This window comes from Phytophthora parasitica (genome assembly GCF_000247585.1).
Source record: "Phytophthora parasitica INRA-310 unplaced genomic scaffold supercont2.35, whole genome shotgun sequence".
NCBI lineage: Eukaryota > Oomycota > Peronosporomycetes > Peronosporales > Peronosporaceae > Phytophthora > Phytophthora nicotianae.
Genome location: NW_008649021.1, coordinates 204,790 through 229,051, shown reverse-complemented (window position 1 = coordinate 229,051; position 24,262 = coordinate 204,790). Strand labels below are relative to the sequence as shown.

Genomic DNA, 24,262 nt, shown 5'->3' with positions numbered 1-24,262 from the left:
GGCTCGCAAATGGTGGCCATATAGGGGGGGGGGGGCTCATAATGAAGCAAGACACAAGAACATAACTTAGTTGATTAAAAGTTAAACGAGGTTAAGATTATAAACATGGTTACGAGTACGATGACCATCACCACACTAAGCCGGACAGTGTAGAAGACGCGTCGAATGCGGAAGGCAGATGGCCAGAGTTGCACAGACCCCGATTCAAGACGCCCCGCAACGTGAAGCCAAGACATACGTGCTGTGTAAAATAAATACTACCTCCATTCGGAAATAAACGACCGAATGAAAAAAAAATTGCGCATATCTCCTCCTCGTTTTTTATCGCCTATAAAGTGTGGAGAGGTAAGTATCACAGGACAGATCATGATAGGTAGTCTAAGTCCGATGGAATATGCACTGCTTATGGTGGCGCAAATACTGCAAGCGTGTCGTAGTACGGCTGCGACTTGCACGGAATGGACAGAGGTAATCTGCCCTCTCATAGTAAACGATCCTTCTTGAAGTGGGTGAGCCGGAAGTCATTGCCACCCCGGCAAAGCATAATGTTCTTCATCATTAGCTAGAGCGTTCCAAAAGTCATCTGAAGCGTATCCACTGCGGTGGTTTCAAATGCCAGGCGCACTTCATCAATCAGCTGCTCGGCGTTCCGAGGTGTTGTTTGAGACTGCCAAGATTGAAAGTTGTTAAAAAAAAGCCGACGTCCAACGCTTTGAGCTCTGGGCTGTGAGCCGACTGGTTGGCGAGGCGAATGTTCCAGCCGCCGCTCGTTCCAGCAGCGACCACCACTGGATCATTTACATCGACGTCGGGGACGGGCATTGTCTTGTTCGATTTTGATAGGCTGTAGCATTTGGGCGTGTGGCCATTTGGCCTTGATTGCTGGTATAACGTCCTTCACCAGCATTTTCCGCGAGAGCTCAGGCGTCATCAAGACAGGCTTTCTCTCCACTACTCCTACAGGACGGTTCACTCTGGCGCGCTGGGTCAAGTACGCCACTACGATAGGCCACATGCCGACCTTACCATCCTAATCTCCTACTGGACAGGCGACAGCGCTCAAGAACATCACTTTAATCAAATGACGCTTGCTCTGTGCGTAATATACCGGCGATTCTGCAGTCAGGACATCGTCCTTGCCGGTCAGGCTAGACACATTCTGTCCGACCTTCTTGATGTCAAACCATTTCTCGCCGATATGAACGACGTCGAGCAGGGGGTCGATCAAATGGCTTCCATCTGCGGCTTGTCTGACATGCTCCGCACAGAACTCCATGCGAGCTTCCTTATGCTTGACAGTAAGCAACGGTTTCGTTCGTTTCGGCGCACGGCGCAGGTACCCTTCTTTGATGAGATGCTGGATCAGATAGCAGCTTGTGTTAGTCGCGAGCTGAAGTGTCTACTGATTCTTGCGGTCGGCTGTCGGAGCTCCAGCAACGCGTCGGCACAGCGCATGGCGATCGTCTCGCTTTCTCCCCCGAGTGAATTTCACCACGGTAGCTTTGCGTGGCCTCATTCAGCGAAGTCTTTGGTGCCAGGTGCGCGAGACAACCTTGCGACCGCAGTGAAACTGGTTTGCAATCCAAGTGATATCTCCGTGGTCTAGCTTTCCGCGATTGCTGTACAGAATCAGCATCTCTCACAACGCCTGTCGCTATTCTTCGGTGGCTTGCTTCGTCGTGGGGGCGAGGTAGTGAAAGGGGCTTGGATTTAGAAATGAGCGCGAAAGTCAAACTTGCCCATATCGCACCTCTAAATCTCGACACGGGTGGTACCTATCTGATTTAATAGGAATCGGTTTCAAGAGGATATAAAGATTGTTGTTTAGTCGACAGTTTTGATTTGGTCGTTTATTTCCCAATGGAGGTAGTAGAATGTTTGCCCAAGTCGACGCTAGGGCAAGGCATGAGGTTTACCCGCTGTGCGCGCTGGTGGTGATGTGTGGAGGCCACACAGTGCTGCTAAGATTGGTGGTAGGGTCTCCGTTAAATTCTTGCACCGTCGTCAACGAGGGTCACGCTTTCCTGAACCAATAGCGTGTTGGTCTGGAAGATTCGGCGACTGGTTGCGCATCTCGTACTTCTGCGCCACAGCTACCATGTTGAGATTGCGTACTGGTGCTACCGTCAACGTGGCCCTTCGCGTCACGGGTCGCGCTAGGACAGGATGTCGACCGGAGTGGCTAATATGAAGTGGGTACATATATCAAGTAGGACGGGGAGAATATCGGAGCAGTAATCACACTGAGAGATGGCGCGAGGTGAAGAGGCGCTAAGGCGCTTTGTGATGGCGGGGACGGAGGACACGGATGACTCCAGTGCTTCGCTGGACCAGAGTGAGAGAGAGGATGGTCGCTAAGATCGGCAAGGATGTGGAAGGAACGGAAGGAAGGCGTTCCGACAGGATTGCTGCCTTGCAGCGCAAGGTATGTGCCCAGTCGTGAACTTTCAAGACGAGGACAGAAGACAAAAACAACAAACAAGCTACAAATATTATCTTTTTTTTCACTTACTTGATTGCTATCTACCACTGCTGAAGTACTCACGACCCCGGAGCCTGGGAAAGACTGCGACAATGGGGCCCCCGACTTGAGATTGGGTTCGTCCTACTGGCAGAGCAGCGACAGGTTTCCGTACGTCTGCGCCATGGCTGCAACCTTCACGTTGCTTGCTGGCGTTGCTGTCGACTCGGCGTACCCGTTCCAGATTTGACAACGTGTGCGTTGTACCGGCGGGTCTAACCGATTGGCGACAAGTACTACTGCGATACGATTTCCATGTTCACGCTGCGATCAGGCACTGAAGTCGGCGCCACTTACCCGTTCCTCACCTGAGCTCGGGTTTTTTGGTCTGGTGGCTTGACTGACCGGTACGTCTACGGCATGTCACCTGTGTTCAAATCGCGCGCAGCTGTTGGAACAGTGTACCCCTCATTGCTGTCACATATAGTCACCATCGCTTACGGCACATTGGCTCGCTTGCTTCTCATGTTCAAATTGGTCATGGTGATCGTGAAACCGTCGCGATTGGCGTTCAGGCTCGAGTCGCTGTTTCTTTGCACGGATTCACACCTGCCGCGTCCAGGCCGTTCATTATCTAGTAGTGATGGTCACGCTGGTGGTCCGATGTGCGGCTTCGCATTTGAGTCATGGTTGGTTGAACTACACACATCAAAATAATTTTGGCAATGGCTCTCCTGTACTTGCCTGAAATCATGCTCGTTAGCGAATCTATATCATTTTGGGTCAGGTCCCTGATTCCCCGACCAAGACGCGTACGCAAGTGAGCCTTTTGGCTTCTATCGTGATCACTGGGCGATACTGGATCGTTTGGAGCCTGTAGGCCGTTGCTGTTAGCCTCGGGCTTGCATACTGGCCTTGAGGTTGATGCATCTGACGATAATCGGTCTGTGGATGCAGCAGGCGAGACCGTTGGCGGCGACGACGGGACGATAGTCTACTTAGCATAGTATTTGTGAATGCATGAAATGTTGAAAACTAAATAAGCCTTCTATTTAGTCTTAGCACGTTTCGCGACGAGCTTCTTACTACACAAAACCACTTCTGTAACGGCTTCTGTTACTGCCAAACTTAAGACGTTGCGCTCTACCCAGTAGTCAGTGGCAAGTAGCCACCAAGCTATCTTTCTAAATAAACTTCTTTGTCAACAGTATGTGACGTGGCGACTTCCGTGGGAAAAGCAAAGTAACTGAAACCCACTTGTTTGTGGCTGCTTCAGTGAATGCCCTTCACTGACTGGCCCGCTCATACGATATGAGATCTGCAACGTGCTGACTGAGAGATTAGCAATTTGTAGTGAATCCTGTTTATTGCAATATCGTGCGGCAGTTGGATTTTGTATGTATAGTCGTACTGCTCCAAATAAATAAATAAAAAGTTTGCCGGTGTGTACCCTGGCGGTGACATCCGGACCCCGCGATGTACACAGTGTACAGATCTTGGCATGCAAATATTGAGAAGACGAAGAAATGAGCTCCTCAATTCGTTCTAAGTATTTAGTTCGGATATCGGCTCCTCCTACAAAACTAAAAGATTTGAAAACAGAATATACTACATGTCATATAGATGTAGGAGGTTCGATATCAAAACGACCCATAACGCACATACCCCCCCCCCCCCCTATCGTTTTGTATTTATTCGAAAACATACAAAATCTAAGTGTTCGTACTCCTACAACCACCGGGCTTTGGATTATTATCATATCCACTCGGTGAATTAGGGGTTAAGAAATGTTAGCAAATTTTAAGCAGAATTTCAAGGGTTTGTGTCATAATAGTAAATGTCCGAGATGCGTCGGATTTCTAAATGACTGGTGGTGGTGAGGCAATCCAATAAAATACCCAGAGCACGAGAATACTCTCATGAAAGCTGAACCTTAGGTGTAATACAGCCCCCTCTAACGATCCTTTAAAAAAAAATAGGGCCGGCTTAGAACATGCTCTACCATATATATATTGAATAATATCAACTGCTATTAGCAAATACTATTCTATAATATTAATATAGTAATGGCTAGTAAAATTGAGTAGCATGCCAGTGGAGTACCCAAGTTTCATATTTGTACAACGGAGTCACAAATTTGGCTCTGGTCATGCCTTTTTGTTTCGAAAGAGTAGGGCCTTCAAGCGAGACCCAGACCTGCAGTGGACGCGTGCAATAGTCATTCATCGAAAATAGAGTTAATCTATGCGATTCTATCCAGTACCGAAATTCTATAGTACAGCTTTGGAAAAGCTGGAAGTATTTGGTACCATGTCGAATTTGGTGTGAATTAATCCATAACGATCGGGAACATGGGATGCCCAAAGTTCTGTGCTTATCAGTGGTGCTATTCAACAAAAAGAGTAAATTATACACCACTTACTAATGAAATTGATGATATCTATGATATTTAAATGATTGCAAATATCGTGAACTCCAGCCCCTCAAAATTTGTCGCACTGCCTCAACGATTTTGCTGAAAGTCATACTATTTTCCGTCATGGTTTTGAGACCTGTGCGTGCCAATGCTGACATCTCAATTAAAGATGTCAGCATTGGCACGCGTGAACTCTCTCTCTCTCTCTCTCTCTCTCTCTCTCTCTTGCTTTGTTGTAAAATGATCGACTTCATTTTCAGGCGGTAGAAAAACAATGCTTTTTTATTTTGGGTTCGTGAAATACTGGTAAAGAGTCTTCCTTTGGCGCTCTTATAAAATGGTTATAGCGACAGCTGAACAAACTCGGTAGGGTGGAGGCACAGACAAATATCTAAGCTAGCAGAATGGTCTGCAGGAACTCGATGTCATCGTCGCTCCACGTTTCCTTGTCGTCCGAGCATGATACGATCGGCATGTAGCCGAAGCTGTCGCCCAAGCTGCTGTTCTCTTCAATCTCCTCATCTTTCAGCGCCGGAATGCTGTGGATACCTGAACGCATGGGGATAGTCAGGAACGAGTCCGCCGTGAAATCGTCAATGCCCGTAGGTGTCGATTCGTCGTTGGTCCCGGGCGCGGCTTCGATCTTGCTGTTAACAACTTCGATGCGACCGCTTTGGGGCTGAACAGACAATACCAGAGGCGATCCCATACCGTTCTGACCGTCCACCATGAACGCTGGAGCCGGGACCTGAATAGGAGGAGCCAACCCCACGATGCCACTCGAACTCGGAGTCGCAGATGTACCATTCGCCAGCATGTGCAAAGGGTGGTGCTGCGGCAACGGGACGCCCAACGTTTTCTGTTGCTGGTGCTCATAAAAGAGCTGCTGGGCCACCGCCATCGAGACCTGCTTCTTCAACACAGCGCGACGCTGCGATCGCTCACGACGACGAATAGCGTGCACCGTCTGGTACTTGCGGTCACTGCGACGCTGGATCAAGTTCTGTTTGACGCGGTGCTCTTCGCAAAGCGAGTGGGCTTCACCATTGCGCTTGAGAGTGCGTTCGTTGAAGCACTTGCCGGTCTTGTACTGGCACTTGCCGTAGTAGGGGCGTTTGGCAGGGTGTTCGTTAGTGGTCGCGGGTTCAGCCTCGCGCTTGTATCCGCAAGTCGCGTTGGAACTTTTGTTGTTGGTTGCCATCATTTTTGGAAGTGAGTAGAAGATAGAAGAAATGGAACTGAGCTCCGTTGGACGGGCCGAAGTGAAGGTACAGGACTCAAGTGAGGAGCCTGTTGGGCGAAAGAAGAGAGAGTTGGGTGGTCGAGTCTGCTGTTGTTGGCTCTTCGCTCGCTGGCAGATGGTCGGCGGGGAGAATTGCAAACTGACGCTTCAGCTGTTCACATGATTGCCGCACGCAATTGCAGCGAGGGGTGAACCACCTGGCGTTGGGAGAGACCAACCTCACGAGACCTTCGATGGAGAACAGGCTATTGTGGTCATGGTTTAATAATACCAGTCTTGCTACAATCTGGGCTCATTTAAGTGAGCGGCATCTAAACGGTGAAGACCGCCATCCAAACCTCCACTTTACCAGTATACCACACCTCGATCTCGCATTCAACTTGTAAATTTCGAGGTTAGTCAGAAGAAACATGCCCAAAGTTAGGCAATTTATGGGGTGCTGCGGTCCTGGACCGCATCCCTCGCTGGCAATAGACTCGTTAAAACGTTGGGGCTGCGTGGCACTGCAACGCAACGTTTGAAAAGCACGGCGGAAAGTTCCTGTGCATCCAACTGCGTTTCAGTTGAGCGGAGCCATTTGTCAGCATTAATAGGTTCTCGTCCTCGGGAGACACCGAGGACGAAGGAACAGGTGCTAGAACTCTACCGGCAAATGGTGAAGGCAATTGCGGGGGCGTAATAGACCGGTGTACTGCCGCAACGGATTATGGGGCGACTGAAAGGCATACAGGTTTTGAATAGCCACGCTCTATGTATGCCGTTTGCCGTTTTGAAGTTGTCGAGACCACAACGTTCCAGCCTTTTGGTACCGATACATGGTCACTAGAGAAATAGTGCCCGATCTTCCCCCCCTTGCGTACCTGATTGAGTTTGGATAGAGCGCACTCGGGCGACGGACACCCATCTCGGCGCAGATCTCGGTGAAATCCACCTGACTCACTTCAGTTGAAGCGAGTCTGCAATGATACGGGCACTTCCATTAGAGTACCACTCAGATTGCGGTCAAAGTTTGTTTAGAGCGCCTGCCCAAATCGGTTCGTGCCGATCCGGACGACGTCTATCCATTGAAAACTATTGTCAATCCTTTACGAGGTTGAGCGCTAGATTTCACTTCAACACGTGCTCTAAGCCGACTCGTCTCGTTTCCAGCTGATCCTCAGTGGATCCCTTCGATCCACAAAGTCTCGTTACATTAACGTCGGCTGCGATCACTTCAAGCAAAGGTCATTTACAAAACTAGATCCATGGTTCCAGACGCTTCGAGGCTCGCAAGTAATGGTTCATGCGCAAGTCGTTTCTACAGTCACGCTCTCATTGTTCAGCGAGCAAACGAAACTTTGACAGTCTCCTTTATAATGTTCGAAAGTCTGGTTTGTAGAGATACACACCGTTAGTTTCGTGCTCTCTACAGTCGTAGTTGAGTTGTGATGGCATGTACTATGCAGTATGTATCCGTTAGCAAGACAAGATGCATCTTGTGGTCTCGGACGATGAGGAATGCAGCAATACAGTGAATACCTTGCAACTTGTGTCTGTATCTTGGAAAGCCTCTCATTTTTAGCAGCATTTCAAGATTGTACAAAAGTGATGCACTAGAACGACATCAAATGATTTTGTGTCACCGAAGGGCGTTTACCAGACACCGTCATTGGAAAGACTCGTGGCTCTTCGACAGATATCGGGCGCTTGTACTGGTCTTGAATCTCACGCGACTCGGCCCGTTATCTTTTACTTCGAAGTATAACATGTGTCATTATTGAGCTGCCGATACATACAACCTGTTGCTTTCATCGAGATCAAGGGCCAAGGTCGCGTCGTTCCAATCCACGTGCCTCGTGCCAGCCCCGCACACCTCTGACGTGAGTCAAAGGCACTGGATAGGCAACAAACGCAACGCAGCGCTTGACATGGTATCACTTGCAGCGAAAAACACACAAAATAATCAAAACAGATGGCTACCCTTCTAACATAACTGCATGTTGTAAATTCTATGTATCCGTGACGTATTTGAGACTATCTTATAGTAAAAAGAGACCATGGGACTGCTGCGTCCGCACGAGCTCTTCGTGGGCCCTCGCTTCGCCATGTGGCTATTGGGGTCGTCCGCTCTTGGTAAGAGCCACAAAGTCTCCGATCTGTTGCTGGAGGACCAGCAGATGGCTCGACAACTTGGCACTGCGTTACGACCAGCAGGACGTCTCCTGCTGCCACTGGCGGCTGCGCCCAGCCCTGACCAGCTCGCTAGGTTGCGTCTCTGGGTCAATAGCGTCGACGTTGAAGCGTCCTGGACTAATGCACTGCAATGCCAGCAGTTTGGAGTCTTCGTGGCTCTGACGGTCTTCAAGCAGCCGGACGTGCCAGTCCGTGCGGTACAGGTGAGCAACGTGCCGGGCAACGTTGGCTCGCGTTTGTTGCTCTCGAATCAGCACGTGAAGCTGTGGGATTTCCACGTGCCGTCGCACACGAGCTGTGAGCTGCACGAGCACTTGCACCCGTACGTGTTCTTTAACCGTACGGCCTGTGAGACCCAAGGACTCGACGCTACGTTGCAACCATCCGGGCCGGTGACCTCCTTCGAGGCGTGTGAGTTTCGATACGTCGAAGTCAATGAGAGTGAACGACACATCCATGCGTTCCAGAACCCAGGAACAAACGATGTGGAGCAGTACATCGTCGAGTTTGTAGCGTAGGCTAATGAATATATATACAAGTTTTTTTGATTTTCCTTAGGACTAACGTCGTCTGGATCGAGGTCTTTGGCGTGCCAATTCGTCCTCCAATTGATTGAGTCGATTGAGTTCGGCACGAAGCTGCTGGTTTCGTGTCTGCACTTTGTCGAGTGTGTGGAGTTCACTGTCACGCTGTATCTTGACTCCGCTGCGGATTCCTGTTTCCTCCCAGATTTCACGTGCTCGTGACCAGAAGAACCTCTCGAGACGCTGTAAATCCTCTCGCAATTGAGTCTTCTGTCGCGCACAGTTTGCCAATACAATCTCTGGTGGTACTTGTGATTGTTCATCCGCTGTCTTCGCTTCTTCATCTTGTTGCTGGGAGCCCGAACAACTCTGACTTAGGACGCCATCGTGTCTGAAGAAGCTACGTTGGTGTTGCGAAGGAGGCATCGCAAGCGGAAACGCAGAGATTGCCGGGGAAGAACTGTCGAAAGCTGCGCTGTATATGAAGTCCTGGAAAGCGTTAGACGCTACACTTGGCTCTGAAGACGCCAATGATACCGGGATAGCACTCTGACCCGAAAAATCGACTGATAGTGTGGCGGATGGGGTTCTAATACGAAATTGGATGATGAATTCGGGTACAACCGCATCTGGGTATCGCACCAAGTATTCCTCCTGTGGCAACGATAAGGGTGAGTGGGCTGGAATATGCTCGTGGGAGTGACATCGACGTACCTCGCTAGTAAAGTGTAGAGCACCAACGCTTGGATCTTCGGGGAATCTTGCAACAGAATTGCTCTTCACTCGAAGTGTCTTGGTCATGGCGACCCTGCACAGTGCTAGATACTGCACTGCGCGTAAGTGGTCCTCAGATCGTGACTCGGTTGTCGTTATTGTAGTACGCATTTCCTCTAGTGTATTGTACCTGCTAAACCGCCTTGGAAACTGCAATGGTGTGCCGTTATTTACTTTTGAGCGCGCTCGGAATGCCATATTCGTCCCTGGGGCATCTTTGCGATCCTGTAATAATCTGCAAAGAGTGTAGAAGATAAAGCGGTGAGCATTTTGTAGTCGATAACATCATTTGTGACATCTCGAACTCACACCGATCGGCTGAATATCTTGATTTCGGCTCCATCAGGGTCTAAGAAACGAGGCTCACCGTTCTCCCCTGCGTGCATACCGTATACAATGCAGCGTTCGACGCTCTCAGCGGGTACACTGCAAAATAAGCCCTTGATCTTGATTTCGGAGCATGTCTTCGATAGTGAACTGGTAAATCTTTGAAAGCTATTCAGCAGCACTCGATTGTCGATCTTGTAGACCTCCAGTACCTCCAGAAACTGCTCTGATGACGAGAAGAAATGTTTCTTGATGTTCTCCGTGGCAGCTTTGACGCAACGCATACGTTGTGGGTCTGACACTGGCAGTCTCCACATTCGCACCTGTCCGGACGTCTCACTCTCGAGCTGCAACGAAAAAGAACTGTACACGAACAAATGTTAGACACACCGTAAGCAATAAGAGATGGCTCGTACTTGAATTGGAAGAGCAGCTTGGTGAGTACGCGTTGGTCTCTGCACTTGGCTTCCTCCCGTTTATTCCACGCCGTGATGTATTTACATTCAGCCTCAAGCACAGCGTACAGACGAAGGATATCGCTTGTCACGTGCTGCTTATAAGCTTGTACAAGTTTCTGAAACTGCTGCAGGTATTGATCCAGAGCATTCGAAGCGGGATTCACAACTGGCGCGAGGTGATTCGCAATTGCGCACACGTTTCCGTTGTCATACACTTGGATCACATCTCGTACAGCATCCCAACGTTCCTTCACTGTGCGTCTCTGCTGTCGAATCTGTCGTCGCATTTTGCGAGTGAACGCCAATTTCGCTTCGCTTGGCTGCACGAGACGCTGCACAACTTCATTGTTCTCATCTTGTAGACGCAACAGCTTCAACAAGAAAGGGTGGGCGCCATGCAGAGTTCCTTGAGGCTCGCAAAGCTTTGCACCATTCAAACGAACGAACAACTCGCCACTCTGAATACCTCGGACTTGCTCAATTGGCTTCACTTGCGGCGTAGCAGCGTCATCCTCCAGCATCTTGCATGCAAAGAGACACGCTCGAACACCGGAAAAGATCGTTCGACTAGAGAGAATGTAGCCATGTTCAATAGCATCGGATATGGCTACACAAGTCGATGGCTACATAGGTTATGGTTGCGAGGTTATACTTTGCACTGAGCTCGACTTAGAGATCCCAGAGCTCGATGGAAGTAAAGGTGTCGATAGCCGGGATGTAAGCCGTTTTTCCTCTTCTTTGGCGCGCTTGCGAGCTTGCCGTATCCAGCGCAGCATGTTGGATCGGATGAAGAGTCCACTGAGGTAGTGTTGAGTAAGCTTAGCTCGATGCAGCATCGCCACGCACGTTCTCACTTCATGCCACACTCGATCAAGCTTCTCTTGCAACGCTGCAGTGTGAGCTGAGCTCGTGGCTTGACGTTTAGCATATGGCTGCTGGATCTGTAGTTGTTGCTGCAGCGGAGGCGTGTTCGCCACTAGCTTCTCTATCAACGCACTCTGATTCTTTAGTAGCGCCTTTGTCGTCTTCTTCTGATGCGCAGCTTCGAGTTGGTGCACCACGTCGGAGCGAACACTTCGCCAGTATCGTGCTAAGTCTTCAACTTCTCGTTGAATTGATGCGATGTTGGCTCTACCAACAGATAGACGAAGATCCTGCCGGTCGCGTTCATCGAGGTTAACCTCGGGTAAATGCGTGTCGAAGACGTGGAGCTGGTACGCACGCGTCACGCGCATGAACATGTCCAGGTTCATGAATTCCTGACCGGCGTCACCGAACACTAAGCGACACTCACGCGCTGATACCCGTCCAGCTGTGACTCCAGTCACGATCTTGATAAACTCGTCCATTCCGATCCGATCTCCACCCAGCTCATTCGCTGCAAACGCCTGTCGATAACGCTATAAAAATCAAGGTTAGGATAGCTCTAAACACGATTGATGAATGTAAACGTTACCTCTTCCGTCTGATGGGTCTTGGCTGTCCATTGCTTCAAAAAGATACTCATGACATCGTCAAGCTCGACGAATCGCGTTTTATCATCCGTTTCGTCGATATTATCCGCCGAATTACCAGCACTTGCGTCGCTTGTTGATTCCAAAACTTGGATATCTGTCATTCCTGCTATTGCAGCGGCTTTGATGCGTGGCAGTCCTTCGATCTCAGCACGTAATGCACGTAGCGCTGTATCTGTTAACGAGAAAGTAAACAGCGTGTTCGTGACAGTCACAGCGTGCTGGACATCGATGGGGCAACTGCCACTCGCTGTTTCATCCAGACGTCTGCCTGACTGGAAGATCTTCATCTGACCGTAGAAAAGATGCGCCAGTGCGTGCATGTAGTACAGGAACACGTCGTAACTTGGTGGACCCGATTCGTACGCGTCTGACGTCTTCACTTCGCCCAATCCGCATACCGACGCGAAGAAAGCCACGCGAGAGTCATCTTGGAAAGCCAGTAAGCCATTCAACAAGTTCTCAAGGCGTGCACCTACCGCTGCAGGCGCGTTGTACCGTGCCGCCAAGTAGTCGCACACGAACGGCGCTACAGTCCATAGACTCGTTGTCTCGAGCTGTAAGTGGTCAACTTTGAGGAATTCTAGCCAGATATCCAGCACTAAGGCTTTAGTTCGAGCCTTAGACAACGCAGGGAGAGTCTCGCGTCCGTCGGAGTCTTCTCTTGACTGTAACGCAGCATGAGCACGTAGATACAGCTGCCACATCGTAGGTATCTCACCCCCTCTGGCTAGTAGAATCCTTTCACTTGTACTGCTGTCTCCATTGGAGGTTGGTGCTGTCTGGAACCCGCCAACTTCTCCTCGAGGATGGCGCTTCCTTGTTAAAGCCGATGGGGTCCCTTTCTTCGCTCGAGGACGTAGCAGCGTTCGTCCTCCTTTCTCTTTACTGGCTCGGTCTTGAGCACACGAAGCTGCTGTTGATACAGCAAAATTGTTCACGATCCCTGATTGACACAAGTAGCGACGAGGATTGTACCCGACGACCGCGATCTGTGGTGCGATAACTGCTCGAAAAACAGTGCAGCGACCGCGGAGGTAAATGCATTGAAGCTCTTTCCTGTGTGCGCTGGCTTGTCGCTGCTTCTCCTGCTCCACGGCTGGTGCCGAAAGAGCTCTATCCAACGCTTCAAGGTCCAGTACGCCAGTAGTGCCATCAATAACCGCAGCGAGAAGACGCAACAACGTGTCGCCACCCTCAGCGTGGTTCGTCTAATCAAGCAAGCAACATTAGGGTGAAATAAAACAAGGATACTCTAACATTTGCATCACGTACTCGCTGTACGATACTCTGACGTAGTAAAGCATCGTTGGAAGCAATCATATCAACAAAAAATGGTCCCCACGCGTCCACATTCCCCAGGAAAACCTCCTGCACCACGTTCGGATCCATAGAACTCAGACACGTCAACAGATGTGGAGACGCTTGCAACTCGTGTAGTAAATCTCGATTCGCTCGAGGTGGCGAGCTCTCTCCACCATTTTCACTGCTGTCACGGCATTGGAAGATCTCTCTCAGAACAGCTAGTACAGCAGTCTGATCTTCAAGCGCGAGTCTCTCCAACGTTCCAACTGAAGCACGTGATATGAAGTTTTGGACTCCTGGAGTCTGTTGCAGTAGTAACATCATCTGGTAGAAGGCAGACACATCGCCACGTTGGTGCATCTTCGAGAACAGCAATTGCAGTGGCTTCGGATGCTCCAGCAACGCTTCACTAAAGTCGTTTAGATGCGATGTAAACCACTCCAATAGTAACATTGCTCCTTGTTCCAACGAATCACCAGTCGGTAGCGCTAACGCTAACTCCTCGGCAGCAACTGACGCTTTTCTCATTTTGTTTGTCGATAGGAAGGTATCGTGGCTGTAGTTTCCTCCTGGGGGTCTCCATAATAACTGCACTCCTTTATGCTTCTGCACTAACCCGTCCAGGTAATCACACGCTTTCGAATCCAAAGACAGGAATCTCTTCACTACTTCAGGAAATTTCACGATAGAAAAGAATAACATCCCTGGATTCAGCGACATCGCACTCAACAGAGTCTCTGGACTGCGGTTCACAGCGTTGACGAGAAGTTCCGGATTGCGACGTTGTCCGGATATAATGGCACGTACTAACTCCGTCAGCTTACGTTCATCATCTAAGCGACTGCTCTCAAGCTCCAATCGCTTTTCGCGTGCTTCCTCACATCGGTCATAGCGCTCCTGGATAGGTTCGGATGGCTCTATGTACGTACACAGAAGATCTCGGAGCTTTAAACGCGCTTGCATCAATATCCCCTCTTCAATCTCTTCAAAGTTTACTCTGTGGTCACCATTATGTCGCTCCATCGCAGCCACTTGCTGCTGTTCCACCTCACAGAGCAGATCAAAGACATCTTCGCACGTACGGAGGACATCAGTGTGAGATGCCAGCAACTGCTCCGGCAAGATACCAGAGCTCACCGGTCTCGAACGTTGGTTTGGAGATATTTGAACTTGACTGAGACGTCCATGCCCTGGGCTTGACGACACAAGAGCACCTAGTAAAACCTGTGGGATTGACGCCTTGGACTCCACAGACGCGTAACCTGAATCCACAGTCTCGCCAGTTAGTAGCAACGTGCGTGAACGGCCTCTTTTGACGCGTAGTTTTCCTAACGCACGCGGGGTTGTAGGAGCCAAAGCGAGGTGTCTTCCAGTAGCTGCGGTCTCGTTTGGGCCGGACTCGTTGATGATTCCCAGCTGCGAGGCCAGATTCAAGTTCCGACGCGACAGTTGTCGCTGGTGGTGGATTAACTCGGACACGTAGGTTTCTTCCAGTGCGTGCAGGACGCTCTTGAGTGTAGCAACCGCCTGTGTGGCGGAGATCGAGGGGTCCAGTGCCTTGTAAGCCAAGTTCTTCTCTTCAGGACTCAATCGTTGCCACACCAGAATCACCAGACGAACGCGTTCTTGGAGCACGAGACTAGCTAGTGCAGCTCCACGCTTTCGGGTCTCCTTCCAGGACATTTTCTCTTGAGCTGGATCAACCTCGTCATTGTCTGTCGCTTGAGAGTGTAGGAGCTGGTTAGCAGACGCTTGGGTTGTAGCAGTAGCATTCCAGAGCACAAGTAGCATCTCGTCATCCAGCACAGGAGCCAACATCTCAGTCACAGCACTCACCCGACGAGACAAGTCCATTTGTTGCAGCAGTTGACCCACACCGGCCGCACTGAGCTGATCGAACACGTGCTGCTCTGCAAGCTCCCGCATCTTCACAAGCTTCGCGATTTCTTCTTCTTGAGCAGCAATCTGCTTGTTCTGACGCCCTACGACGTGCGCGTATTGCTGCTGCTTTTCAAAGCCTTGATCCGGATCATACTCTGCGTAGATGGAGTTCGCAAGCCCACCCACGAGTACATTCCGTAGCAAAGTTGATGCTCCACACGCCGCGAGAATCTGCTCTGTGGCTTCAAGACATAGAGCGGTGCAAATAGGGTTCACAGGACCCGCTTTAGGGTTCCCAAAACGTCCGCTTTCGGAGTGTCGGAGCAATGCCTGCCATACTCGAGCCATCTTGGTCTCCAGAGTCATCGATGGGTCTTCGAACTGCTCTGCTCGTCGGGATACTGTGGCGTAGAGCACATCATCCAGATCTACAATTGCTGCTTGTGTCGCTCCGTTGAGACTTGGAAGCTCGAGATTTCTGACGGAGTGTGAACCATCCCGACGTCGACGAGGCGGACGAGTCTCCACGAAGTTGAAGCTTGGCAGACTAACTCCAGCATTGACAGCACGGTCTAGTGTAATGTCTTTCCTCGGGAATATACGTCGTGCCGGAGCCATTACTTCGCGCGACCAGCGTCTCTGGCGACAGAGAAGATTGGTAAAATTAGCGGGGTTTAGACAGAAATACCAACGTGAAATAGCGATGGTCGTCACGAGTCTGCAATGAAAAAATCTCGGTTCTGAACAAGAATCGAAAGGGTAGAGCAATGGAAAAGAGTGATATCAGCATTATACACGCTTGACTCGGATAGATAGCCGGTTGACACACGCACATTGTCCGCATCACAGCACAGTGCTTATAGAATAGCTGCCTGACGCGGTTTCATTCGTTTCTTGAGCTTGGCCAGCTCCGATGCCATGAGTTCTTGAGACCAAATACGTAACGAGTCGATCATCTTTTTCTTGAGAAATTCTTCTGCCATTGCTCCGTCATCGTCGCGTGGAATACCGTCGTCGATGTCCGTATATGACGCCCCCGCCAGCGTCATGGCAGCATCTCTCGCACTTCCATTGCTACTATTGTTACCGCTAATATCTCCAAATCCGCCCATGCCAGCGCCATCTTTCTCCAGATATGTCGATAGATCCTTGAAGAATCCAGCCATGTCCTTGACACCATTGGGAAAAATGTTCCGCATGCGTTCGATAGCCTCACTGTCTTTCTTCCTCTTCTCAGCTTCTTGTTCCTCGATCGACACTGTATTTCGTGCTGTATGCTCCTTGCGATTGCGTAGACTACGCACCCAGCCGTTCGATCCTCGAAAATCCTCGATACCGAGCTCCTCTGCGTATCTTTTGCCAACATCTCGGATCAGAGTGTCTGATATCGTCCCGTTCTTCTCTCGGTTCATGTCGAACCAGTTCTCCACCAGTCGATTGAGTTTATCAAACTTGGATTTCTTGTTGATGTGCTTGGAACAGCCCGAGATATTGTCCTTGTAGTAGGCCTTCTTGAACTCCTCTTTACGCTTCAAGATGCGACTTACAGTGCTCTTATTGAGACCGAATTGCTCTGCTAGACGGATGCCGTTCACGATCTCCTTACCGTGATGACCAGGCAGTCCGCCTTCTTGTTTACTGCGACTGGAGCTCTTGGGGTCATACTGGTATTGTTCAGCCACCTCGATGATACGGATCTTGGTCTGTAGGTCGATACTTACGTTGGTGCCTTGCTTTCTCTTCTTACCCTTGTGTGGCGGTGTCAAAGTGGACGTTATGTCCACCCCGTGAGGTGTGGAGGTGATCAAACGTCCACTTGTACCGGTACCTGAACCGGTAACATTCGGTACATTCAGGTTAATTGCGTCTGTTAAGCGTCGATATTCGTCGTTAGATTTCTGCATTTCCGTGTTAAAATCCCCGCCGGCGCTGCTCTCGGTCTGGAAGTATTGTTGCACGCTCAGCTGCTGCTGACGGTGGTGAGACGCGGTGGAAGACGGCGATGAGGACAGCGGAAGCAACGTGGGCGACGTCGGTAGCGTCAATGGCATGGACAGAGGCTCACTCGGCTCCGCGCTCTCGTGAGTAAAGGTTTCAAAGGATGTCTCGGCAGCGCGCGGCTTGGGCGGCGGACGGCGCTCCGAGTCCTCAACATCTTGCAGCGTCAGCGCAAGCATTTCGTCGTCGTGAGAGGCCGCAGCAGACGTGTCCATTGCGACGCTGATCCCGTGGCTCTAGTTGCTCGTTGAGTACTGTAGTTGTTGGTTGAGAGTCGGATTTTGATGTGGTGTACATTAACTAATGAGGTGCACATGTTTGTCAACTTTCAGTAATTATACGTCGCTGAAAATAATAATGCAGGTTTCTTATAAACACTTTCTTTTTTTCTTGCTAGCACCTATGCATAATTCATCTATTTTATAGCTTTGAGCTGCACAAGCCAAGTTACTACGGAAGACGTAGATCTCCACGCAAAACAATTCTCGTCCGAGAGGTAATGTAGCCGTGGATTGGATATCTTTGTTCGATTAACACGCAGGTAACAGTGCTTTGTGGCTTGATCCGTTGAAAAGCTTAGCCTACCAAGCTACCAATGATAGCTGTCGCGTTGCGACGGCAATGACCTTCACCACGTCCCGAGTGCCAGTGTTGCCTGATGATGTTAGTACGATAGACGAAACTAAATAGCCGACAAGGTTAAACATGGACTACAGTAATACGACAGGAACATCAGTAGATCTGAGACCTGGTTCTCATGTTCCTAGCACAGAAGTACGGAAACTCACTGAAAGGCACGACGAGTTTGATGACTTATGATCGTAAGGCCATTGTTCCATCTATGCTTACATAGGCATAGCTATCAAAACTAAACCGGTTGGTATACAATTCAATTACTTAGACAACAAAAAAATTGCTTGAGATGTAAGGCCCATCTCAAATGGGGACTCGGAGGCGTCGTGCTACCTCTGCCGGCGCACACTGCAGCAGTCCAAGATACTGAGTAAGAAGTTTATGGAATGCGACATCGCGCTCCTTTTGCGTCATGCCAAGTCGGATCCCCACGTCTCCCTCTTGTTCATTGCCGTGTCCATACTCATCGTCCTCACTAAGCTCCTCAAAAGGGGTCGCTTTAGCATCTCGCGTCTTGACACGTAGTCGACGGTGCGAGCGAGCGTCCGTATCCTCGTCACTTGATCTGTAGTGCCAAACAGATACGTCTACATCGTCCGCGGTGGCGACGCCGCTTTCTTCATCCACTAACTTCACACTTCGCCTCTGGTTGCGATTCCGTGGCCATCTCCGCTTGGGCTGATGCTGCGGACCGACGTCTATGGAGTTTCGTCTGGTATCCTCTACAACAGCGTTTTCTTCACTCTGAAGATGACCGAGCAATGAACGATGACGGCTGATCTTGCGCTCCTGACTCGCCAAATGTAGAAGCCGGAATTCCTCGCTCAACTCGTCACTGTTTTCGTCTGGAGCGCTATTGAAATCATACACCCCGTCCGTGCTTGTTTGGTCACCTCCGATGCTTTCGTCACTATGAGCTGGATCCGAACTGTATTCACCATCATCTTCGTTGGATATATCGCTATCCTGGTATTGCTCGTCTTCTTCGTCAACAGAAAATATCATTTCTTGCTGATCGTTAAGTGCACTTAAGACCGTGGTCGGAAAATTGTTGTCATCGCCCTGACCACCCAGTGCGGGAGGAGCACGTCCAGCAATGATTGACATCCGTTTGGGATGCGCCGACCGCGGTTTGTACCCCACACGATCGCGGATCTGTGCCAGTGCTACTTCCGGCAATTCCCCACCGCGCTTCCACATTTGTTTATTTGCATCGGGAGCCGGAATTTCGTTGTGATCTTCGTTATCTTCTGGCAATGGGATCTCAATCCCTCGTCGACGTGCAGCTGCCCGTGATTTACGTAGCAGCAATGGAAGCTCGTTACGCTTTTCTGCCTTCTTGGGTGTGTTTTTCATAGATGGATCGATTGATTCTACTGGGTTTGTAGTGTTAGTGAGGGTGCGTTGTGACCCGTTCTGGCGTCTTTTGTGACGAGATCGGAAGCGATCAACAGGAGGATGTGGTATCCCTACTGCCTCTGGAATCGCTGCGATCGTAGAGCGATGCCACGCTTTGCTTTCTTTTCCGTCTGAATCGACTGCGTTTGTTGTCTCCTCTTCAGGTCGCGCAGACAGCGGCGAATAAGCTCTTGAACCTTTACGCAAGACTACCTCTCGTCGTGCCTTCATACCTGTTCATGAACCCACAACAGCGTCAAGTAACTATAACAATAGTTAAAGGTACAGCTGGCTTACCCCGTGTGTCATAGATGATGTAACCAGGCTGGTTTGTTTTACCCCGGTGAAGAGAAAGCTGTGGGTGCTGGTCGCTAGACTGCTCATTTTCTTGATTGTTGGGATCAAGTATCGTGCGAACTCGAGCTCTTTGCTCCTCATCTCCAGTGATGCTTCGAAGTCTTGCCACCGTTGTCCGTCTAGAGAGGTTGCGCGGGACTTCGACGACAGCTTCGACCTTCTCAGATGCTTTTGGTCTGTCCTCTACTTGCGGTTCTTCTGGTTCATGAAACACTCCTAAGGCTTGGATAGCGTGAAGGAACGAGGTATCCATCTTTTCGGTACTGAAGTCGAGTTCGTACAAGTGTTTGCGCTCAGGAGCGACGCTAACTTGTGACTTTTTGCGTCTATCAGCGTCAATAAAAGGTGCCATTAAGCTCAGCTGACCAGCACCAGTGTATGGGCCTGTGTAATTCTGCAGCGTCGCATCAAACGGAAGAGATGACGGTGGTCTAATGGCTGGAGCACTTGGTTTTGTATAAGGTCGAGTTTGAGTTCTCCTAGGTGCCTTGTATTCCTTTCGAGGTAGTGGACGAGCTGTAGTTTCCACTTCAGACACGTCATTCTTGTTGATAGAGACCACAATCTTGATTCGGGGAGGTATTGGCGTTGGTGGGGTCGACGAAGTGGGTGGGCGACTAACGTTATCGTCTGGATCGTTATTCCCCTCTTCATTCTCGTCATCCGACCATGCCTCCCAAGTGTTTTCTATCGGTGATGTGGGAAGTATTGGGTCCGTCACTAGTTCCTCGTCTGGTACTATAGCTTCTTCTGGAGCCTCTTCTGGCAATTCCACCGCAACAGTATCCATAAATGACTTCCAGGCGGCTTCAACATCCGTAGTGTCATCGTCACTGTCATGGTTGTTCGCAGCAATGAATTGAGATGCTCGCTGTCTTCTTCGAGGAGTTGATGTCGGTGACGTATACCTGTCTTCGCTGGTCTTGCCACGGGTACTAACTCGGCGATTTGATGTGTCTATGGGTGGAACAGGTGGAGAATGCTTTCGCTTCTCGTTGGTATCTTTTGCTGGTTCCTGGCTCACAGGTGGTGTCACCTCTTTCGGTGGTTCTGGATTCTCATCTAGTGGAGCAGACGATATGGATGATAAGTTGGAGACTGCTGAAGAAATCAAGGACGATCTCTTTGTACTCGACCTCTTCAGCGCTTTGACAACCTTACGTTTCCCTTCAGAAGCCTTCTTTTTCGCTTCCTTAGCAGCATCGCGCTTTGCTTGAGCCTCTTTTTCCCGTTTCAAGCGCAATTCCTCCACAGCTCGACGAAGTCGCCGGGCTCGTACCGTTGCTCCTACTCGACGCCACACAGCTTGGATTTTCAATGCACACCGCGAGTCGAAGAGATATCGGCGTCGAGTTACATCTTCCACAGTACGAAGAGCCTGGTCAACCGGATAAAGTGCCATGTGCTTGGAGAATTGCAGTAAGTCCTTGAAAGCAATACTAACATTGTATCTCGATTTCAGGTCGCTTCGTCCAGTTGCAAGGGCAAATAGATCAGAGTTTCCATTTATGTTAACCCCAGCAAGAGCGGTGGTTGTCAGTCGAAGTTCCTTGAGAAGTGCCTCAGTGGTACGTCCAAAGATCTCGATTTCAGCAACACGCTCGCAAAATGAAGCCTTGGATCGCACCCAGATGAGCACATTACGCTTGATGATACTTGCTGCTGCACGTTGCCGAACACTTCGATAGGCATACGACTGTTCTAACTGTCGGAGGTTTTCTTTTGCGGGATCAGGAGAGAGAAAGCCACCATTAGAGTGCACCAGCTCACTCCTGTCGTCGTTATCATCATCATCGTCTTCGCTGGAGGATTCTGAGTCGAAGATACCAGCGCGATCCCAGCGCTCAAGAAGGGATCTGGCGTCCATCGCCACTTCTGCGAGACACACGTGGCCATCCTGGAGAAACTGGAAACGCTCTACTATGCGTAATAGAGGATCGTTGGTGTGAAATTCACTAGGTTCAAACTCAAATAGAAGGCTCTCGACGTCTGCAGCCCAAGACCTAAAGCGATCGCGCTCTAGCGGACTGGGGCCGTTGCGTAGCGATGCTTTGCTCCCATCGCCTTTTTCCTCTCCAATATTTGCGAGTTCGCGGACGTTGTCGATAATACTAACCAGGGCAGCCTTGTTATCGGCACGAAGTAGGAATTCGTGTCGTCGAGTCTGCGCTAGCTTCTCCTTGAGACGTGATTTGTGAGCCGATACGTGGAACTGTGATACCCGAGGCTTAAGACTTGCGTGATTCCGTCGCCGCGCACATTCGAGCTGGATAAACTCCTCCTACGTCGATAAAAAAGGCATTGACGAGTTAAATATCCTACTTTGGAATCAATAGAGTAGGTGTAGATCGCACCGCAGTCTCAGCGAGCATGGAGAACGCGGATGCTTTCCCCATGGCTGTCATTCCGTCCCAATGCACAGCCGGGTTATGTGATCGAGATGAGTTGTTTCGGTGGGTATTTTTACCTAAAAATGTAGAAGTTCGCTGCTCAGTTCTTGGTCGATAGAGATGGAATAAATTGAAATAGTACGTCGATTTCGGGGTCAATTGTATGTCTAAAATCTGAAATTATTGACATACTAGGTATGGCAACACGGTGTCGTCCTACACCGTCCACGGGAAACCCCTTTCAGCTCACGTGGTCACATTAGGGTTCTTCTCCAGCCACGCATCATAGAAAAGATAGAGCTTCTCTCTCGCTTCGCGGGTGTTTTGCTTGTTAAAGAATCTGGCCACTTCCAATGGAGTCTTCCCTTCGTCTACCCAGCGATTCATTTCCGCGGTCCATTTCTTGGTCCACGCCGGGGAGGGCTCAAAATCATCGTCTTCTTTCAGTTCCTTATACGCATAGTCACTGAAGCCAGCAGATGCCATTGTAGCGAGGGCCGCGACCAAAACGAGCACGAAGTTGAGACGCATTACTGAATGCTCTCTTGTATCTTGGTGCTGGAGTGAAAATCGTGAAGTGACTCTTCCAGCTGAATCGACTACATTACGGTGCATGCACAAGCAAGCTTTCAGAACTGCGTTTCTGTATAATTCATCATCACATTGTATAGTTGTACTTCAAAGCCCATGATTTGCATAACTGAAAAGAGTTGAAAATCTTTACCAAAAAGAATAACGTATCATGGATGACCGCGATCGTGTTGTACATAAACGTTATAGTACATCATTTCTGAATCAAATTGAGACTTTCCCAGGCTACATGCACATATGCTATACGAAATCCTACTTGGGAATCACCTAGATTGGTTTTTTTTATTAGTACGAAGGAGCGCTTTGCACGGAACTGTTCTGTATTTGACAAATAAAAAACAGTGTTGATAAGAGCTTTTGCAATATATGTACAAGCCATATCGCTTGAGTGGTTTTGATAAACGAAAAGCTCACTTTTACTTTACTATTAACCAGGGACGACTGTATGTTGAGTCAACAATGTAATCGGCCCAACCTCAACAGCGAATACAAGACAAGCTGTATCAAAGACGGAGTCCAAAGTAGGAGTATAATAGGGTTAAAATTTCAATCGACAGGAGGTGGAAAGAGCCACCACTAGATTGCAAGTCACTACAGTAATACATGTCCGTAGTGGCAAAGAACAATGTTCGTTTCGTGTATGTTCTCTGAAATTTTTTCAGAGTATCTCTGCGATCCCAATTCACTCTCAGAAAACATAATTCCAAAAAATCAGAAACCAGTCAATTAGGGCAATACCCTTCCCAAAATCTTGAAACCTAATACGTCTCCAATAAATAAAACAAGTTGAAGCTATTTTGGGGTTATCGTAGTAAGCCTCTAATATTACATCTTCAAGTCGTAGACTGTAGAGATTACGATGATAATCACAAGCCAAAGAACTGCAATAACAAATAAAGTAAGAGATCTGATCAGCGCGGCAGATGTTGCCTGTGGCTCACCTTGCTGTACTGGAGCAACCTTCAAGGAACAAAATCAAGAAATTCGCAATACATGATCGCAATAGCCACTATACAATTAACACGCATTGCCTGTAACCGCCCGCAGGGATTACGGGAGCCCCAATAAAAATTGGTGTACATGTGCACATGAGCTGAAAGTACCATGTCCTTTGACAAACAAACTAAATAAAGTGGGACAACGGCTCATTCTAGGGTAAAATGTGCTCCACTACCAGAAGATATGATGTTGGGCCAACATAGGCGGACTCAGATCCGTGCGGATCAGCCATAAAGTGCGGGCTGTTACAGGCAATGTGTGTTAATAGTGACATTATCACTGACACTACAATAGAGAGTTTAGTAAAGAAGGCCACTTGGCTTGCCTGTGAGGCATAGCTGCATGCTCTATCCATAGCCTTTAATTTTCAGCCCGGGATCGCACAGCTCGAGTTAGCAGACACATCTGGTATTGGGTTTTCTGTCCTAAACGCATCCAACAAAGCAATCTTAGCCAAAGTAAAGCAGCACAAAACCACGGACCCTAGAAACCTAACCTCATCCAAGGATGGGTGGCATGCTGAGCTCGCACAGCCCGAGTTAGCAGACACAACTGATATTGGGTTTCCTGTCCTAAACGTATCCAACAAAGCAATCTTAGCCAAAGTAAAGCAGAACAAATTTCATATTTACATAAATACTCTATAGGTTAAAACCTAAGCCTCATCAACAAATCAATAACCAGCCTTACTACAAACTACAAACTCACAACCTCAAAAGCTGCTATAAGAAACGTGAGCAAACTAAACAGTTTTACTGATGGAGAAATGGTTCTCGCTTGAATTCAAATGTTTGATGCAACACGGAACATCTTGGTCCAAG

The 24,262-nt window shown here is 49.2% G+C and overlaps 9 protein-coding genes across 9 annotated transcripts; 2 read left to right on the top strand and 7 right to left on the bottom strand.

Moving 5' to 3' along the window:
- Positions 1-1,030: 1,030 nt before the first annotated feature.
- Positions 1,031-1,276, bottom strand: PPTG_12637 (hypothetical protein; the record flags this gene model as incomplete). The annotated part of the gene is made up of 1 exon (XM_008909771.1): positions 1,031-1,276. The coding sequence occupies one exon, from the start codon at positions 1,274-1,276 to the stop codon at positions 1,031-1,033; it is 246 nt and encodes an 81-aa protein (XP_008908019.1).
- A 974-nt stretch (positions 1,277-2,250) lies between these two features.
- PPTG_23314 (hypothetical protein) lies at positions 2,251-2,711 on the top strand (the record flags this gene model as incomplete). The annotated part of the gene is made up of 2 exons (XM_008909770.1): positions 2,251-2,335; positions 2,539-2,711. 2 exons carry the CDS (start codon positions 2,251-2,253, stop codon positions 2,709-2,711), a joined length of 258 nt encoding a protein of 85 aa, XP_008908018.1.
- Positions 2,712-5,126: 2,415 nt separating this feature from the next.
- Positions 5,127-6,156, bottom strand: PPTG_12636 (hypothetical protein). The gene has a single exon (XM_008909769.1). The coding sequence runs from the start codon at positions 6,079-6,081 to the stop codon at positions 5,269-5,271; it is 813 nt and encodes a 270-aa protein (XP_008908017.1). The 5' UTR covers positions 6,082-6,156; the 3' UTR covers positions 5,127-5,268.
- A 1,949-nt stretch (positions 6,157-8,105) lies between these two features.
- PPTG_12635 (hypothetical protein) lies at positions 8,106-8,917 on the top strand. The gene is made up of 2 exons (XM_008909768.1): positions 8,106-8,810; positions 8,873-8,917. The coding sequence occupies exon 1, from the start codon at positions 8,157-8,159 to the stop codon at positions 8,808-8,810; it is 654 nt and encodes a 217-aa protein (XP_008908016.1). The 5' UTR covers positions 8,106-8,156; the 3' UTR covers positions 8,873-8,917.
- On the bottom strand, positions 8,853-10,896 carry PPTG_12634 (hypothetical protein; the record flags this gene model as incomplete). The annotated part of the gene is made up of 4 exons (XM_008909767.1): positions 8,853-9,470; positions 9,531-9,825; positions 9,900-10,280; positions 10,334-10,896. 4 exons carry the CDS (start codon positions 10,894-10,896, stop codon positions 8,853-8,855), a joined length of 1,857 nt encoding a protein of 618 aa, XP_008908015.1.
- A 111-nt stretch (positions 10,897-11,007) lies between these two features.
- On the bottom strand, positions 11,008-15,693 carry PPTG_12633 (hypothetical protein; the record flags this gene model as incomplete). Its single annotated transcript, XM_008909766.1, has 3 exons — positions 11,008-11,775; positions 11,832-13,100; positions 13,165-15,693. The coding sequence occupies 3 exons, from the start codon at positions 15,691-15,693 to the stop codon at positions 11,008-11,010; spliced, it is 4,566 nt and encodes a 1,521-aa protein (XP_008908014.1).
- Positions 15,694-15,932: 239 nt separating this feature from the next.
- On the bottom strand, positions 15,933-17,288 carry PPTG_12632 (hypothetical protein; the record flags this gene model as incomplete). Its single annotated transcript, XM_008909765.1, has 1 exon — positions 15,933-17,288. The coding sequence occupies one exon, from the start codon at positions 17,286-17,288 to the stop codon at positions 15,933-15,935; it is 1,356 nt and encodes a 451-aa protein (XP_008908013.1).
- Positions 17,289-18,009: 721 nt separating this feature from the next.
- Positions 18,010-21,857, bottom strand: PPTG_12631 (hypothetical protein; the record flags this gene model as incomplete). Its single annotated transcript, XM_008909764.1, has 3 exons — positions 18,010-19,337; positions 19,402-21,742; positions 21,816-21,857. 3 exons carry the CDS (start codon positions 21,855-21,857, stop codon positions 18,010-18,012), a joined length of 3,711 nt encoding a protein of 1,236 aa, XP_008908012.1.
- Positions 21,858-22,097: 240 nt separating this feature from the next.
- Positions 22,098-22,382, bottom strand: PPTG_12630 (hypothetical protein; the record flags this gene model as incomplete). Its single annotated transcript, XM_008909763.1, has 1 exon — positions 22,098-22,382. One exon carries the CDS (start codon positions 22,380-22,382, stop codon positions 22,098-22,100), a length of 285 nt encoding a protein of 94 aa, XP_008908011.1.
- Positions 22,383-24,262: the final 1,880 nt, after the last annotated feature.